Below are 19,920 nucleotides of genomic sequence, written 5' to 3'. Positions count from 1 at the left end.
CCGTCACACATCGGTGATGTGACATAGCCTAGCTTAGTGTTTTGTACTCTATATATGTGGCATGTGTTGAGTAATAAAATACACCAAATACACTACTACTTTCTCTACTATGTCTATTTACTTTTCCGCTTATATCTATATTTTACTGTTCTACAATAGTTATATGATGGAGTAACGTTGCATGTTGTATTTATCTTGAATATGGTAGATGGTGAAATGGAGTAGTTCATGTAAGTTGATTAATGAAACAGTATAACGATCTGAAGAAATAGGTGCCAAAGTGCGCCTTGTTGAATTTCTGGATTGTGGAAATTGATGGCAATTTGAACACAAGGGAAATCCACCATTGTAACACTGGGAATTGGCTTTTGTGAGCACTCATTTTTCCCAAGGAAGTTGCCTAGTGCCTAGCTTTTAACACCAAATGATTTTGATTGAGATTTGCAGTTCAAATTTTGTTTATCTTGATGCATACCATATGTCTTGGGGTTTTATTGTACTACTGTATTATTGAAACTAACTAGATTTGTATTCTTATCCAAGTTGAGAGGTTTGTGGGTGTAAATCAATTTACGGAAAATGATCATGATTGATAAGACAGAAGCTCTAAGCTTCTCCAAATGTTGTGGAAAAGTCAGCTTCTATATTTGACTTGGTTAGATGGATAATCGTTCTCGATAAAATCTTGTTATTAACCATGCATTTTGTTGAATTGAATCAAGATCACGATCGAGTAGCAATAATTGATATTAACGCGCTATATATAACACCCAAGTTAGAAAACATGTGATCAGACATTGGCAAACAATCGGTAGGTTTTGGCATCGAGAATGATCTGCCTCACCGCTGCCACTGCCGCTACAACCCCTATTCTGAGAACACCACAGCAATGGAAGTATTCACCCAAAAGGTAAGCCCCCTTTTCGATGGTTTGAACGTTGCGTTGAACAACACGAAAGGAAGCACAAAGTCAAGAGGCATGAAGCCAAACGCGCCAATGAGTGCGTTGATGTCCCCAAAAAATGGGAGCATTGCAGCGATGGTGGTTGCCACAGCCACATAGAGCGACCTCGAGATCAGCCTCGGAACCATGTTGCTTGCAGAGAACTCCCCCTTCTTGGCATCTGCGAATGTGCGTTCAAGAATCTCGTTTGTTGGTTGCAAGTACACCTGCACACATGCAGCTTTAGAATTTCTTATGTAATGTGTGTGCGCAAATTAAGTACAGGAGTGTGTGATCTCACCACTGCAGAATTGTGAAGGCATTGGTCATCAAAATGAACCATTTGGGCAACTGCGGTTTGCCGTCTTCTATGAAGTTGGTGAGAACTAGGCCTTGAGCTAGGTTGCCAAATGCCCAATATCCAGAAATCGAAACACTTAAAAAAGTTGTCAATACGACTGCGTAGCAAATGCATAGCCCCTTGAACATCTTCCCCTTCACCGGAGGCGCTAGTGTCGCCTACAAGTGTTGCGCGTTGTTAGGCCCAGTATTTCATTTTTGAAACACAATCCTTGATTATATATATATGACCTGTATCTATGGGATGATCCCATTGCCATAAGTGGTTGCGATAATGGCCATTGCATTGAAGATACCAAAAATTCGAGTTTCGTGGTCGATGTTTAAAGAGTAATCTTTTCTTGGTCCCTTAGATGAGGTCCCTTGGATAATTGATCAGCTAATCACAGTAAGAATTCCAAATAAAAAATAATGTGATGATTGAAATGGAAGTGAAATAGTAACACTCACCAATATATACAGAACCAGCAGTAGCACATGCACTGTAGGTGAGGGATAGTACCAAAGAAACCAAGTTGACATGTCTCAACGAATGAAAAGATGGGATTTGAGCTAAAATTAGCATTAGCCCACCAAATATTATCACAAATTTGTAGAGTTTCATGTTTCCTTCGGGTTTTGACAGCAAGTATATAGCCTGAAAAAATCAAGATTAATCCCAATTACTAGGTGCAAAAAATCCTATGTACACTATACAGAATGTCTCTTCTTGCATTTTGGTTTTATGGTAATAAATATATATAGATTCGTTTTACTACAATGCAATTCTAGGCCAGCTCAGTTAAAAAATCAATCTTCACATAATCTAGAAAAGTAATTGTGTTAAGAGATGATTTCTCTTAACAAGATTCCGGGCGTCGCGATTGCAATCGTCGGAGGGATAAAAGGTAGTCGCGGGAGCTTTGCCTGTGATCAAACCAAGAACAATACGGAATTGAAATAAAAACGTGAAAATAAAATAGAAGGATAATAAGATAATTTGATATTTCTTGAATGATCCAAATTAATAACAATGTTCACTATTTATAATAGTGGATACCCTAACTTAAGGAACAAGAAAATAATCTTAATAAATATGAAAAGATATGGTAAATCAATAACTAACAAAATAATATAGATATGGGGATAATCCTAGGAATATGCTCGTATCAACTCCCTCACGGTTAAAAGTCACCTTGTCCTCAAGGTGGAAACCACGAAGCATGGCGAACGTCTATGATCCTCTCGTCAAGCAGCTTAGCAAGAACCGTGCTCCACCGGCTTCACAAAATGGACTAGAATTGCATTGGTGTAGGCAGTCATAGCCACAACAATCCCAATCGATGTGCTATGTTGATTCATTCCACCATTGGACTCAACATATAAATATCCATTTGACTCAGGCAAGTCCCCTATGCACCCTCTCTATTCCCTGTTTTTCCATATAGTTGAAATATAACCAAGTGGAGAATTATCAAAGTCCATGACGCATAGGAGCTTCGATCCATCATCTCTTTCGCCATCCAACATGCCTCTTCCTCCTCAATTTGAACTCGATTAAGTAATCGATCAATTTGGAGCTTGTCAAGGCGTCCATGAAGGCCCAAACACGGCGTGTTGTTTTGCGGAGGGATCAATCGTGCATCGGCGTCGAGTGATGTTGATCGATAATTCATACTTGCGACAACCCTGACATGAGATGAATCACTCAATAATTTCAGCGATGCGTTGTCCACAATGGAACTACCCAAACCAATCTGGACTTGGAGAATCTTGATTCGAGAAGCATTCAATTGTCGCGAGCACTGAATCTCGATGCAACCTTGAACCGGTTTCTCTTTGTGTGCGGAATCCGGACTGGACTTCTCTATCTTCTCAACCTTTTCAACTCCACCAAAACCAACAGAAGAATAGGGGATCTTCTTGGTAGAATCAACAAAGCCTTCCTCAACTCGATCACAATCAGGAATCAACGGCGACGGTGGCGGCGGCCGGTAGGTTTTTGGAGGAGGCACCTTCGGGTAATTTTGGTGGGGTAGGGCTGCTGGGAGGAAAGTTGTGGTGGCTGGTGGTAGTCGTGTGACGGCGGCGGCTGAGTGTGGAAGTAGTGTTGCGGAGGCGGAGGCGGTCTGTAGACGAGCTGCTCCTGCTGCCATGGATCGATGTAGGTCTGGGACGTCGGCTGCCTGTATGGGCCAGTGTTGTGGAAATAGGGTTGTGGCTGGTTATCGAAGTAGGGTTCAACCGTTGTTTGCCACAGTGCCGGATATTGCAGCGGCGCAGTGGGCAGGTGCGCCCATGTTGGGTCCCAACAAGAATTTGGGTTTGCCTGCGGCAACGTGTAGGGCAGTGGTGGTTGCGGGTAGGGATGGAATGGCTGCACAGGCTGAGGGAGGTCGTATTGATGATGGGCGTGTTGTTGTTCATCAAGCTTGTCCAATCTCTTGTTTAATCAGTTGCAGAAAGCCATTAGCCGGTCACATAGTGAAGATAAAATGATTTCCTCATTGGGATTCATGGATGAAGATGGAGAATGAACACGAAATGAAAGCACCAATTGTTAAGAGATGATTTCTCTTAACAAGATTCCGGTGTTGCGATTGCAATCGTCGGAGGGATAAAAGGTAGTCGCGGGAGCTTTGCCCGTCGATCAAACCAAGAACAATACGGAATTGAAATAAAAGCGTGAAAATAAAATAGAAGGATAATAAGATAATTTGATATTTCTTGAATGATCCAAATTAATAACAATGTCCACTATTTATAATAGTGGATACCCTAACTTAAAGAACAAGAAAATAATCCTAATAAATATGAAAAGATATGATAAATCAATAACTAACTAAATAAAATAAATATAGAGATAATCCTAGGAATATGCTCATATCAAATTGTCTCTTATATAAACCTGTTGAAAAAGAATATTCCAATATGATAACATCCTCTAACTCAAAACATAAAGTGAATATTTTATTAATATAGACTGCAAAAATAAGTATCATGATGGGTATAGTTCATTTAACTTTTCTAAATTAATGCGATAATATATGAAAAGTAGATTAATGTGGAAGAGTGGGAAATTACCTTGATGCACCAAAAGCGTACACCCAACCACAGCACCATAGCACACCAGAAATTGATTTGGTCCAACGTAATATTTGCCCCACCTTGCTCCTGTTAGCACTCGACCCAATCATAATCAATTCACATCTCTTTTTCATCTTCAAAAAGATATGGACTACTTTTTTATTTTATTTTTTTCATTCAGATGATCGCCTCTATCGCCATTTCAACTGCAAATCCCTATCTTATAGGAATAGTATAATTGAGTTAGTATAGTCTTATGACAAATATAAACCTCAAGCTGACTTTCGATTTGATGACAAAGTGATACTCCTATAAGTTAGATATAATAGGGAATAACCAAAATTAGGGTTGTCTAGGATTAGGTTAGTCATGGGAATCTAGGATGAGATGGTTAATCATGTAATATAATTTAATTTTGGCATTGTAGGGATAGGCCCATATACATTTTACATGTCGAGTTTTTGAAAAGACATACAAACAAGAGATAATATTTGTTACATGTCGAGTTTGTCTATCTTTTTCAAAAACTCAACATGTGACAATGTATTTGAACCCCTCTCTATAATGCCAAAATTAAACTCACAAGAAAACTTCTAAATATAAAAAAGGACTATTTTCGGGCCGTTTAATTTGTTCGAGATTCAAAGATCCAAAAGATAATATTTTGAATCAAAATTATAAAATGACCATATATTTAAGACTAAAAATGAACTTTAGTCTATAAATCATTTGGAACGGGCCCAAATATTTAAGGTTAAAACTTAAAACTTCCAAATTTTCAAATTTCCAAATATAAACAATTTAGAACAGCCCCAAATATTTAAGGTTAAAACTTCCAAATAAAACAATTTAGTATACGATCTTTCCATATAATACATAGACATAGAATTAAAATAGAGACTCATAAGATAAAACATTTTAGAGCATCTCCAATGGCGGCGTAGGCACCGGCACGCCGATTTTTCGCGGACGCCGGTGCTGACGCCGAACCATTGCGATCGGCGTCAAAATCGGTGTGCCCACGCCTATTCTTGGGTTGACGCCGATCCTCACGGCGCCATTGTAGGCCCCGGATCGGCGTCAGATTTTTAATTTTTTTTTTAAATTTTTTGAAACACTATATATATGCGCTTTGGACGTCATTTTCATTTGCACCGCTTGTTTTAACGAGTACTCTCTCTATCTTAATTTCTGTACAAGATCAACAACGAGAAATGGAGAACAACTACGAAGGTACTCCAGTGACGACTTGGTCTCAGACTCCCCCGACTCCCGGGAGAGTGTCTCAGACTCCCCCGGATCCCGTGGTAGGTGGTTGGCCTCCGATGACCGGGTACTACAACATGTACCCGTGGCAGCAGATGATGCCACCGATGGCCGCCGGGGGAAGTGTGCCGGCTTGGCAGGGGGTACCGCCGATGCAACCCCCTATGCAGATGATGCCGGGGTGGGCACCCGGGATGCAGTCACCGGCGCAGCAGATGATGCAACCGCCGCAGGGGACGCCCGGTTTGGAAAACGTCTATCGGCCGTCTTTTGATTTTTCCACCGGTTCTTCGCACACATCGACCCCAACGGATGCACAGTACACGCAGTATGAGACCTTCTCCTTAGAGGAGTTGGGTTTTGATATTAACGAGGATCCAGAAACTCCCATTCAAAGCCGGGGAGTAGGGCGGGGTCGGAGTTCCCCTAAGAAGAAGGGCAAGGCCAAGAAGGTCGGCGAGTCGTCGCAGCCGGATGAGGATAGCCGGGTCCGGAGGAAGTGGACGGACGCGGAGAACGTTGCGCTGGCCAAGGCGTGGGTGAGTGTATGCGATGATCCTCTCGTTTCGAACAACCAGAGGATCGTCAACTTGTGGGCCAAGATAGCCGCAGCCTATAGGGCATTTTGCCCTAAAGGGAGACCGCGCACCGGGGAGGAGTGCAGGAAGTGCTGGGACCGCATCAGGTCTGCGTCTCTCGATTTTCGAGTTTGTACGCCAACGCCCTTCGCATGCAGTGATTTTTTATGTAATTTTTTTATTGTACTTTTTAATTTTTTATGTAATTTTTTTATTGTACTTTTTAATTTTTTATGTAATTTTTTTATTGTACTTTTTAATTTTTGTACTTTTTAAAAAATTAATGTACTTTTTTTTAAATTATTGTACTTTTTAAAATTTTAATAGTATTATTCAATTTTCCCGTATTTGTCTCGTAAATTAAATTCCGTATGTTGCTACGATTGTAAATTAAATTATATAATTGTTATTAGTGATATGGATAGGCTATGAGAAGGCTATGTGAGGGTTATTGGATGTCCAGTTGCATGTCCAGATGATGTGGCAGGAGGATTTTAGTACTGATGATGTGGCAGTGGAAAGACTATGCGAGGGCTATTGGATGTCCTCCACCATTGGAGATGCTCTTATGGGGAAAAGTAAGTTTAGACCAGCAATAAATTTTTGAAAATCAATCATATACGGCTCTGACTACAGATAGACATGCCCACCGGTTCCGGTTCCGGCAGTTAACCGCCGAACCGGAACCGTGGCCATTTTTCCGAACCGGAACCGTCGGAATTCGGGTCGCGGTCCGGTTCCGGTTCCGGTTCAAGATATTTCGAACCGGAACCGTCACCGAACCGGCAGTTAACCGGCGGAACCGCCGGTTCGGGCGCGTATTTCAAGGCGTGTGGATGGGGCAGACCGGCGGCAGCTTTTCAGCTGAAAACCGGCCGGTTCCGGCGGTTTTTGGGTCATGAACCGGCGGTTAACCGTGAAAACCGGCGGTTAACCGCCGGTTCAGGGGGTTCCGGTTGCGGCGCGAGAAACGAGGCGACATGACGCAGCTTTTGCAGACGGTTTCGTTGACCGAACCGGCGGTTTTGTCCCGGAAACCGGAGGTTTTGCCCGGAAACCGGCGGTTCCGGCGGTTTTCGGCCAAAAACCGCCGGTTTTGCCGAAAATTCAAAATTTTTTTTTTTCAAATTTCAAATTCGAATTCTTCCATGTTTCAAACCGCCGGTTAACTGGCTGCCAATGAACCCAGCTTCCCATTTTAAACTATAATCTGATCCTCATTCATCCAAATTCCATATATAAATTTGTGTTCCAGTACCATCTGCCTCAAAGATACCCACTTTTTCACCAATAAGATATTTATCAAATGGGGAATATATTTTAATGATCTTCAAGTACAATTCTTCTCGGAATCAACCATTTTTTCTTGCAAAATGTTGCTCATTTTCTAAGCAAACACATATCAGCACGCCATATACACATTGCTGCATTTCTAATAGGGGCAATTTGATCTTCCAAAGCAATCAATGCATCTCGAACACACATAGTCAGAACATTATTCAAGCATCTAGCATGGAAAAAATCAGAACAAACTATCTATTAGTGCTAATTTTTTCCATGCTTGAATAATATTCTGACTATGTGTGTTCGAGATGCATTGATTGCTTTGGAAGATCAAATTGCCCCTATTAGAAATGCAGCAATGTGTATATGGCGTGCTGATATGTGTTTGCTTAGAAAATGGGCAACATTTTGCAAGAAAAAAGGGTTGATCCTAAGGTAAGAGAACTACGTGGGCTTTGATTCCTTAATAAAATTGTGGATACGTAGGCAACTCAACTTAAATTTGAAAAGTTTAACTTTAAAAGTTTAAGTTGATCCCAAGCCCTTTTCAATTTTTCCTTTCCCCCCCCCCCCCATTTCATGTTTTTTTTATTTACCTTCCGAGTCCCACGAGGCGACGACACTTGTAAATTATATTATATTGTTGTATATTGTTGTATTGTATACTTATGTATTGTAAATAGTAATGTATCGTTGTCCGTTACAACTCAAAATCAATAAAATTTATTTCATTTTCTCCTTATTCGTCTTATTTGTGCTTGAATTATGCATTGTCTTGTTCGATTTATTGTATAAAGCCAAATTTCAAATTTAAAAAAAATAATAATAATAATTGAACCGGCAAAACCTCCTGTTCGAAAACCGGAACCTCCAAAACCGCCGGAAAACCGGCGGTTCCGAACCGGAACCGGAACCGGAACCGTGAAATAGCCTCACGGTTCGGTTCCGGTTACAGATCCTTGCTCCACGTTTCTCCTCATTATTTTCCATCACAAATATTATATGCCTTATTAAATTGCTAACAAAAATGAAATAGCTAAAATTAAGTGTCGGCTATATATTTGATTGGATTTGTATTTGTATTTATATTTTATACTCCCTCCATCCCCAAATTTTGTCATAGTTTGACTGCGTACGAGTTTTAAGAAATGTAATGAAAAATAGGTTAAAAAAGTTGGTAGGGTGTGGGTCCTACTTTTAAAGTACTCCCTATGTCCAATTCAAGATGACCACATTTCCTTTTTTGTTTGTCCCAATAAAGATGACCACTTTTTCATTTTAAAAATAACCTCCCCACTCCTCTCTCCCCATTAAAATATTCAACCACTTTTTTTTCCTTTCTACTTTATTCTATCTTATAACACTTCCTAAAATCTCATGCCACTCAAGAATGTGGTCATCTTGAGTGGGACGGATGAAGTATTGGTTTTATAATAAAATGTGAGTGAGAATAAGTTAGTGGAATGTGGGGCCTATTACAAAAAATGGTAAAAGGTGAAATGTGACAAATTTTGTGGGATGGGCGAAAATGAAAAAATGTGACAAAATTTCAGGGACGGATAGAGTATTTTATATTTAAGCGACTCCATGTATATTGATGGTAATAATAGTGTATAAAACAAAAACTTGGCAGCAGATACCTGATTTATGACTGAGAATAAAATTCTATAATAACATTTTAATTTAGATATTAATTTATGAAAAAATCAGTGGGAATCAGCACCATAACTCGTCATCACCAATTAACCAATTTAATTTTAAAATTTGGTTGGCATCCTACTCCATACAGACTGGAACGGTAAACCTTCTATTTTCTCTGTTCTCTCATAATATGCTAAACTTTTCGGCACGAAATTTAAGAAATAAATATTTAGTATGTTAAATAAATAGATAAAAAAGTAAGAGAGGATAGAATAGAAAGTGAATAAAGTAATAATGAGAAAAAGCATTACTATATATAGAAATGACTTAACTACGAGGGAACTTCTCAAAATAAAAAAAATGATTCAACTATTGGGAGCAGGAGTATAATGATGAATTCATTCAATGTGGAAAGTAAGCTACTAAAATTGACTAAAGTATAAAGGATGTGGGAGACAAATTGAAGTAAGAAATACTCATGTTGTTCACGGTAAAACTATTGCAATCAACTCATCTAAATTGGTTAATGTCACAGATTAAATATTGTATACACCTAACACATGAATTATATAGTTTTATAATCATACCTATACATGCATTAATTAAATAGATATATTAAGATTGCAGATAGAGAAAGAGAGAGATACCTAATGTGTGATTGGCCATATCCCGAAACCGGAGGTGGCGGTGGCCCAATTGAGCATTGTGTTCCAGCACCAGAGACAGCAAGTTATAGGAGTAGAATGTCACCAGCGCTCCGATCAGCAGACATAAAATCCCAGCCGTCCATCTCAATGAACCAAACGCAAATGGAAGGCTTAACAACGCCGGAGCTACGATCGACGTCGACAAATGGTACCCGCAGTGAATCCACGATCCTACAATTATTATTTGTAAATTAAAAAAAAAACTAATCAATCTCAACCCACAATCTTAACTCTCAAATTTACCCTTATTTAAAAAGAAAATATGGATAATTTATAAGCCATACATATTGGAGTTATGCACAGTGATCGATGCAAAGGGATGAAGATAAGATCAAAATATTGCAGAAATTACCAAATTTGTGTGATCGATCACCTCTGGATTTGAGGACAAATTGTGCACCGGCGTCTAGTTCCGTTTCTGCAGCGGCGGCTAGAGGAGGAGGTTTGCCGTCATGAACCTCTTCGGAAGTTGGTTGAGCACCTCCCATGGAAATGGGATGCTTTTGCTATGCTCTGATTTGGAGTTTGGTTAACTACTTTTAATTTGTTCACATAATAATATATAGTGATGTGAATCTTTTATCCATGTTCCAAGCTCAATCATAAAGAAATGAGTAATAATGAAAAAATAAGTTGAGAAAAGGAAAATAAAGGAAGGTCTATTGAGTTTGGAATCCCAACCTTTGGATCCTCTTCAATAAATTTGAAGACATTCTAGCTAATAACTATTTACATTAGATGATCTATCTAAATTGGCTCTACATATATAACAACACTCAATTAAAAAAAATATACTCCGTACTTTCATATTAATTGATCAATCAATAAATGTAACCAAAATAGAATTTTCACATAAGAGAGGATAGATACTCACAAAAAGTCTTACTATTCTCACAATTATGAAAGTTTATTTAAAATAAACTTACATTGGATATGTTCCCTATGTATATAGTGTAATTTGGTGAGCAATTAACATGCAGCCAAAAATCACCCAGCCGGGTGGAATTATGTGCCCAAATCCATCCGAAAATCTCTGTTTTGTACTACGAATATCTATTAATGTATAAAAATAACTTTTGTGCGTTGAAGGGCATTTTGGTAACAAAAAAGTAAAAACATTAAAAATTCTAAACACATCAAAGTTCAATGGCTTCACAAATTATTTTTTTCTAGGGTCCGTAAATATACAACATGTAAAGTTCAAGAACTATCTATATAGTTCATTCTTTAATAAAAAAAGAAAAAAAGAAAATAATAATATCAAACACATAAATAAAGATAAGCGGGACTATATATTTTTAGATAATTAAAAGATTTGTATAACTTTGACATCACTATAAAAAGAAAAATATTTAAAATATAAATATGGTAGTCTACCACTAAGCATTGTGTCAAGTGTCAACTGTCAAGAAGCAGTTTATGATCATTTTTTGCTTTTACTCAATTCTATTAATCACAATTTATTATACTAATTTATTACATTAATGGTCAAAGATTACACTATCTTACTTTATTTTGTCTCTTTAATTATCTATGTTATATTCATATTTTATTCACTTTTCACTTAGTTCATTAAACATTTTTTCTTAGAGTATTTGCCCTACCTAATGTCTCGCTTGTTGTGAGGGAGTATCATTTTTCTTTATTGTGAGGAAGTATCGTAGTTGGACACATATTTTACACATAGTTCGACACATGTTGCAACAAGTATCTTATTTGTTTCCTGACACATTTTTTAGTCGGCACGTGATCTTAGAAATTATTGGTTAATGTGTTTAAATGGAGAGATAAAATATAGGTGTAAGCATTAAATGAAGAAAGAGAGTTGAATATTTTAATTGAAGAGAGAAAACGTCGTTGGATGTATTAATTGAAAATAGAGTTTTTTAAAATAAAAATGTTTCATCTTATTTGGTAATAGAAACTAAAAAGGAAAGTGTGTCATCTTAGTTAGGACCGGTGGAGTAATATGTAACACATGTAAGTATTTGATTTTTGAAATTTTCAGTTTTGTGATATTGCTACACAATTTCTGTTTTTTTGTTTGGTTCAATTTTATTGTCTGATTTTCTTATATTTTTTCTGGTTTGGTTTGGGTTAATTGGACGGACCGAATCGGACCAAGAGGTGGGCTAAGGTTATAGTTGGGCCCCTCATTGATGGGCTTGCTTTATTTAAATTATTAGGGTCAGGTTTAATTCATTTTGAACTAAAATTACATCCTTGTGGGCTGGTTTTTAAGTTGGCTAGGCTAGATTTAATTAATCTTATGCTGAGATTAATTAAGTATTTAGCTTGAATTAAATTAATTATTGGACTTCCGATCCCTTTCACTCATTTTTCCTTTGAAATAATAATTTTTGACACGAAAATGGTTTTAAAGTATAATTACTAAAATAAGAGAGAAATAAAAAAAGTAATTAAAGTATTATTAGTAGAGAATATGTATAACTTATTATAGAGAAAAAAATTACTAGAATATAAAGTGCATAATTTGAAGGGAAGATAAAAATGAAAATAGTTGCTATTTTTAAAAGATGAATGAAGTATTACTTAACGAATGTAATTTGTATATATTTCTGCAAGTTGCAGTTTGTATATTTGGTATTAATAATAATTTAATTAAATAAAAAAGATATATCGATATTACAATAATCGAACAAATCACTTCTCACGCCTTTTCTTATTCATCGGAAAAAAAGTCTCTGTTCGTCGTCACCAATCTCCTCCTTATCTTATTCTCTGCTCTCTTTGTAGTCGCCACACACATACAATGCACAATCAGAATAACACACTTTTGATTAATCAAAAATCTAATTTATTAAATAAGTAAATTCATCACATTAATCCAATCCATCATATAAATCGATAAATGTTTGTTATATTCTCATTAGCGAATACTCGTTTAAATTAATTAATTGGACAAACTAATTAAAAAGTCCATTACTAATAAAAATTCATTAGGTATAATTTAGAATCATTTAGGTTAAAACGTCTGCTTCCTCTTCTCTTCTCCTCCAATACGACACCATCTTATCCTTTCCCTCAACCTCTTCTGTCTGCCTCCATCTATCTTCGGCATCCTTCATCTTCTCCAGTCATCGTCTCTTGCACTTTCCTCGTCCTGCGTCGGCACCATCTTTTCCATCAGTCAGTTTGTCCGGATAACAATTAAACCCTCAATTTATCACCCCTAAATAGTTGAAGATCTCTTCGTAGACATAGAGTTGGAGCATACATTTGCAAAATTAAATATGACATGCTCGAATCAATAAAATACTTATCTGCAAAATTCGAACCTAGTGGCATTTTTACCTCTAAAATTATCAATTCCGTATAAAACTGCAGCATGTACCTTTCCGAAGTAATGTAGGAAATTAAACCAGGCTACAATTACTAACCCTTGATTTGATCCTTTTAGCTAATTCTAATTAGGACTGTTTCTCAAAATAACAAAACGTGCAGAAAACTGAGTCCTCATAACTTGAGATCAATTCTTAATTAATTACGACTAACTGTATTCTTTATTTTGATAATGTACACTAACAAAAATTTCTCACCTATGAATTAATGTGCTATCATTTATTGATACGGTGAAAGCCTTTTAATTTGGCATTTGATAAATTCATAAAAACTTTGGCGAGGCCGTCACACACTGATTAATCATTAATTAAATACTAGTACTAGTTAAACAGAATTATAAGCTAGAATTGTTGATATCATTTAGGTCATGTTTGGTTGGCAGGAAAGTAAAGTTGGCAAGGAATATGATTCTTAGGAAAATGAATCTCTAGAATATGATTCATAATAACTTTACTTTCCTATGTTTGGAGAATACAAAGATTTTAAATTTTATATTTCATTTAAACACCAAACTAAAGATAGACTTATTATTATTTTATTTATAAAAAGAATAATAAATTTTTTTAATAAATTATTAATTACAAATGATGACAATTATATTATTATATATTTATTATTATGATGGATAGTTTAAATATGAATCATCCATCACAATATATAATAATACAAGTATAATTATAGTTACATGGAGTATTATAATCATAAATGATTATAATAATAATAATAATAATAATAATAATAATAATTATTACTATTATAATATTTAAGGATATTATAATTTAAATAAATTTTATAATTTAGAATTTCACTACGATTTTATTAATTATTAATTTATAAATTAATAATTAGTATTTATTACAATATAATTTATATTATATAATTATATTTTAATTATTTAATAATTTATTAATTATTATTATGATATTAAAAATTATATATAAATATTATAATACAAAGTTATAATTATGATCATTTTAATTATAGTTATTTATTATTCTGAAATGAAGTATGATTTGTAATTTAAAATTACTTTTAAAACATTGTAATAATAATAATAATAATAATAATAATAATAATAATAATAATAATAATAATAATAATAATAATTAAATATGTAAGAATCCTACAACTGGAAAAAGAATACCTAAAAAAAGTTAGGATTCAGAATCTTAGAAAGTTGTACTAACTTTCCTTGTTCTTGGGATTCTGATTACTTTCACAGTTTAATTAAAAATCGAAACAAACACATGAATTTAAAATTTAGGGAATCAGATTACTTTCCCAGACAGAATCCTAACAACCAAACATGTCCTTAGAATTTGTTAATGCCAAATGAATTATAAGAGGTTACTATCGTTTATAAAACAATCATGTACTATATAGAATTAACTTTTGTGTGTTTTGATTCAATTATATTTACTGTACTGTTAATATTTAATAAAATAATTTGATACTCAATAAGAATCTATTTTTTATTATTTGGATCGTCCTATCAGAAAAATCCTTTTCTTTTTACCCTCTAAATCCTAAAGAATGCTTTATATTTTATTAATTCATTACATTCACATTTTATTATAAAATTGTGACTTATATTAATTAACTTCTCTTTTTTTTGTCATTTTTCTTTACATTTTTAAGAATCCATGCTCACTCAATTATGGTCTCTTATTCGGGAATGGAGGGAGGAGTATAAAATATGTACTTCTTACATAAATGTCAAAATTGGTCCTGAACATATGACTATTTTACGATTCTAGTCTCAGACATTATGTTTTGAATTTTTGCATCTCAAGCATTTCAACTTGGACTACAATCAGTACAAAATTGACAGATCTGTCAAATTTTAACGGTCAACGTTTTTAAATACCCAGCTAAGCATTGTTATAAAACTATTACTTACATATATTATATAAAGTAGGAGATCCACGTTACACTAATTTTTTCATCCTATCTTCCATAATAGCAGTAGTATTTCTTAAAATTGTTGTTAAGTCAAAATATGCCAAATTTTATGGGTCGGTGGGATATTAATTACTATACCTTATTAGAGCATCCACAGTGGCGGCGAGCGGACCGGCTAGCAGATCACCGGCGCTAGCCGGTCCGCTCGCCGAACCATTGTAACCGGCTAGCCGAATTTCGGCAAAAAAATCGGCGAGCGCACGGCGATTTCCGAGCGCTGGCCGATGTGCTCGCCGATCCGCTGGCCGCCATTGCAGGCTCCGGATCGGCGAGCGGATTGTTTTTTTTATTTAATTTTCGAAACACTATATATACTCGATTTGCACGTCATTTTCATTTGCACCGCTTATTTTAACGAGTATTCTCTCTATCTTAGTTTCTGTACAAGAGCAACAACGCGAAATGAGTAGCGCGGGTGGTAGTGGTGGGGATGCTGAGGAGTACGAACGGCGAATGAACGAAGCGTTGGAGGCCTATACGTCCCGTGAGATAGACCGACTGTTACAGAGGGCCTTGCAGCCGGCGGTACCTCGACCTCGACCCGTTGTCCACCGCCGAGCAGTGATTGAGCGGGATCACGTAGCTGCACATCATCGGCTATATGAAGACTACTTCGCACCGGAGCCGCGGTTTAACGACAACCTTTTCAAGCGGCGTTTTAGGATGAGCAGGGCCATGTTTATGCGTATTGTTGAGGCTTTGGAGCGTCGATATCTGTATTTCCGCTTCAGGCACGATGCGGCTGGCAGACCCGGCCACACACCTATTCAAAAGTGCACTGCGGCAATCAGGCAGTTGGCCTACAGAGGCGCGGCAGACATGTGGGACGAGTACCTCCACATCGGTGAGACGACTGCCATTGAATGTATGAAGTATTTCTGTCAAGGCGTGATTGAAATATTTCGTGATCAGTACCTTCGAAGCCCTACCACCGAAGACTGCCAGGAGTTGATGCAGATGCACGGGGAGAAGCATGGGTTCCCGGGTATGTTAGGCAGCATAGATTGTATGCATTGGGAGTGGAAGAACTGTCCTGCTGCCTGGAAAGGGTTCTACACGACCGGCTACAAGGGAAAGAATCCCACGATGATCCTCGAGGCCGTAGCTGATTATCGGCTGTGGATTTGGCATGCGTATTTTGGGGTAGCCGGGTCGAACAACGACCTCAACGTCCTCAACTCGTCGCCCCTTTTCAACGAGCAGTGCCAGGGCGTCGGTCCGACCATTAGTTTTGTCGCTAACGACAACCGGCATGATATGGGCTACTACTTGGCGGATGGGATATACCCTAGGTGGCCCGTCTTTGTGAAGACGATCAGATGCGCATCCGATGAGAGGAAGGCCTACTTTGCGGAACGCGCATTTGGTGTGCTCCAGTCTCGATGGGCGGCAATTAGGGGTCCAACGCGTTTGTGGCATGTCGACTGCATTGACGATATAATGTACGCCTGTATTATCATGCACAACATGATTGTCGAAGATGAAGGTGTACAACTGACTAGTTGGGCGAACGACGATAGTGAAGCAGGTCCAAGCCACGGCGTGGTCGCCCCCAACGTACGAAGCGGGTTACCTCATGATGAAGCCGGCCGCCTCCAAGCACATGCCGACATGAGCCAAGTGAATGCTCATATTCGACTACAAAAGGATTTAATTGAAGAGTTGTGGGCGCAGAGGACTGCACGACGTTAGTTTTTTTTTTAATTATGTAATTTTTTTAATGTACCTTCTTTTTTTTGTAATTTTTTTAATGTACCTTCTTTTTTTTTAAATTAATGTAATTTTTTTAATTAATGTACTTTTTTAATTTTAATAATATAATTGAATTTTCCTGTATCTGTGTCGTAAATTTAATTCCGTATTTTGTGTGATTGTTAATTATTTGTTTTATATAATTTTGAGTGATGTGGCTAGGCTATTGCTGGGCTATTTGCTTGTTTTGATGATGTGACAAGAGGATTTTTAGTGCTAATGATGTGACAGGAGGAGTTTGTGGCTAGGCTATGGCTGGGCTATTCTTATTGTGGATGCTTTTATGTATGACTATATAAACAAACTTCATTTGTGAGTAGCACTGTGCTCAATTTCTCCTCACCATCTCTCCACCCTGGGCTTACCATACCAACAAAGCATCCACAAGTTTTGATACCAGAAAACAGAGCATTCCCCTGTATAAAAAATGGGTGAAACTTATGGAAAGATTTTGTTACCAGAATCTTATTCTTCAGACATAGGGGTGATGTGGGAGCTAATGCTAGTGCCGCTGCTAACAATCTGTGTATACATTTGCTTGTCCATGTCTGCGATGGTTTTCATCGAGCGGGTTTACATGGGCGCTGTCATCCTTGTGGTCAAGCTTTTTGGTATGAAGCCTCAAAACAGATACAAATGGGAGGCCATCAAAGATGATTCCGAAGACACCAACGCCACTTTCCCCATGGTTCTTGTTCAGATTCCCATGTGCAATGAAAAAGAGGTCCGTTTTCGTTAGATGCTACACCTGATGAAATATGTTTAATCGAGTTTGTTTTACGGTATGTACAGGTTTACAAGATTTCAATTGGTGCAGCGTCTAATCTCTCATGGCCTTCTCACAGGCTACTCATTCAAGTTCTCGACGACTCCACTGATTTAGTAATCAAGGTATATATCTTTCATGGCCTTTTTCGATTCTGTTATAAGTACTAATGTTAACAATAAAAGGATTGAACAATTTTTGGACTTAAGCTTTCATGGCCTTTTAGGTATTACTTGATGATCAAAGATGTAAATCATAAATATTAGTGTAGAAATGATTCATTTTGATGGGCGGATAGGACATGATTGAGAAGGAATGTCTACGGTGGGGAAGCAAAGGGGTTAACATCAGATACCAAATTAGAGAGAGGCAAGGTGGGTACAAGGCTGGATTGCTAAAGCAAGGATTGGAACACGACTACGTCAAGGAATGCGAATACGTGGCCATCTTCGACTCTGATTTCCGACCTGAGCCAGATTTTCTCCGACGATCTGTCCCTTTTCTGATTCACAATCCCGAGCTTGCACTTGTACAAGCCCGTTGGAGATTCGGTATATATTATTACTTCTTTCCTTATTAATGAACACTTAATTAACAGAACTTTAGTGGTATCATGGTATGCATGCAGTTAATGCAGATGAGTGCTTGCTGACAAGAATGCAAGAAATGTCATTTGATTATCATTTCGTGGTGGAGCAAGAAGCAGGCTCAGCTACTCATGCATTTTTTGGCTTCAACGGTAACAAATTCAAGCTTTTAATTGTGGTTTCATCTAACTTATTAATCTTATGTTATGAAACAGGAACCGGTGGAATATGGAGGATTGCAGCAATCAACGACGCGGGAGGATGGAACGAGAGAACGACGGTGGAGGACATGGATCATGCTGTTCGTGCGAGTCTCAAAGGCTGGAAATTTCTCTACCTTGGTGATCTACAGGTGTAATTAATTTTCAATAATAACTTAAGTTAAATGAGGAGAGTGAGTGATGAATGATGTGTGTTGTGGTTGTAGGTATATAGCGAGCTTCCGAGTACTTTTAAAGCCTTCAGGTTGCAGCAGCATCGGTGGTCGAGTGGGCCGGCTAATCTCTTTAGGAAAACGGTTATGGGAATTGCAACAAACAAGGTTGATTTGCTATTCATTTATTAATGGTGGTTGATTATAATATACCCCATGTTAAAAAAACTGAATACTAAAAATATATTTGGATGGCAGAAAATAAGCTTGTACAAGAAGTTGCATGTGATGTACAGCTTCTTCTTCGTGCGAAAGGTGATAGTCCACTTCTTCACATTCTTCTTCTACTGTGTGATTCTGCCTCTCTCTGTTTTGGTGCCTCAAGTATACGTCCCCAAATGGGGAGCCATTTACCTTCCTTCCATCATTACCATTCTCCACTCCGTTGGAACTCCGAGGTCGTTCCATCTCCTGTTCTATTGGGTGCTGTTCGAGAACGTGATGTCGTTCCACCGCACCAAGGCGGTGGTGATCGGGCTGGTGGAGGCGAAGACAGCGAACGAGTGGGTGGTGACGGAGAAGCTCGGCGATAAGCTGAACAACAAAGGGAGCAAGAGCCAGAGCAAGAGATCTCTTCTAAGTCTGGGGAAGCTGGTGGTGGGAGACAGAATACAAATGCAGGAGCTTGGAATTGCCATGTTTCTATTCGTGTGTGGATGCTACGATTTCCTCTATGGGAAAGACAACTATTTCGTTTACCTATTTCTTCAAGTCATCACTTTTACAATCGTCGGATTTGGCTACATTGGCACCTTCCTTCCCACTCCACTCCCTAGCTAATTACTACTATTCGTTGCTTTCTTTTCATCAATAAAGTAACAGATTCATTTTGTTTTAAACCTCTTATGTATGATCAATACAACACATCACCTACACCCGCCCTTTATTGATCTGTCTCAATTGTCATTTGTCACCTTTTAAATTATTTATGTATGAAAACATAAAATTTGTAACCTTCATATGTATGATCAATAGAACATAATTCGTTTTTACTATTATCGTATATTGACCGAGGTCTTTCTAACTCTTGGCCCGAGCCTGCAAGTGCTGCAACTATAGTAATTATTTTTCAAGTATTCTCACCAAAAATCACTTACACTAATTAAATAATGTTATTTTTAACCTTCATATGTGACGTTTGGGTAGACGTTTTTCTAAATTCAATTTTAATTTAAAGAGTAAATATAAAGACGTTTGGCTTATAACTGTAAT

The 19,920-nt window shown here is 37.3% G+C and overlaps 1 protein-coding gene and 1 pseudogene across 1 annotated transcript; one reads left to right on the top strand and one right to left on the bottom strand.

Moving 5' to 3' along the window:
- Positions 1-734: 734 nt before the first annotated feature.
- On the bottom strand, positions 735-10,557 carry LOC121796948 (annotated as a pseudogene).
- Positions 10,558-17,349: 6,792 nt separating this feature from the next.
- Positions 17,350-19,488, top strand: LOC121783899 (glucomannan 4-beta-mannosyltransferase 2-like). Its single transcript, XM_042182360.1, has 7 exons — positions 17,350-17,646; positions 17,715-17,813; positions 17,987-18,239; positions 18,317-18,427; positions 18,491-18,627; positions 18,703-18,816; positions 18,907-19,488. Exons 1-7 carry the CDS (start codon positions 17,350-17,352, stop codon positions 19,486-19,488), a joined length of 1,593 nt encoding a protein of 530 aa, XP_042038294.1.
- Positions 19,489-19,920: the final 432 nt, after the last annotated feature.

This window comes from Salvia splendens, chromosome 1, assembly GCF_004379255.2.
Source record: "Salvia splendens isolate huo1 chromosome 1, SspV2, whole genome shotgun sequence".
NCBI classification, from domain to species: domain Eukaryota; kingdom Viridiplantae; phylum Streptophyta; class Magnoliopsida; order Lamiales; family Lamiaceae; genus Salvia; species Salvia splendens.
Note: the sequence above shows the minus strand (reverse complement) of the source record. Positions and strands in the feature narration are given on the sequence as shown.

Bases quoted from the DNA above. Each gene is read 5' to 3' on its own strand.
- LOC121783899 (XM_042182360.1), top strand. From the start codon at position 17,350: ATGGGTGAAACTTATGGAAAGATTTTGTTACCAGAATCTTATTCTTCA. The intron at 17,814-17,986 runs GTATATATCTTT...ATGGGCGGATAG, and splicing joins CCACTGATTTAGTAATCAAG to GACATGATTGAGAAGGAATG. The intron at 18,428-18,490 runs GTAACAAATTCA...GTTATGAAACAG, and splicing joins TGCATTTTTTGGCTTCAACG to GAACCGGTGGAATATGGAGG.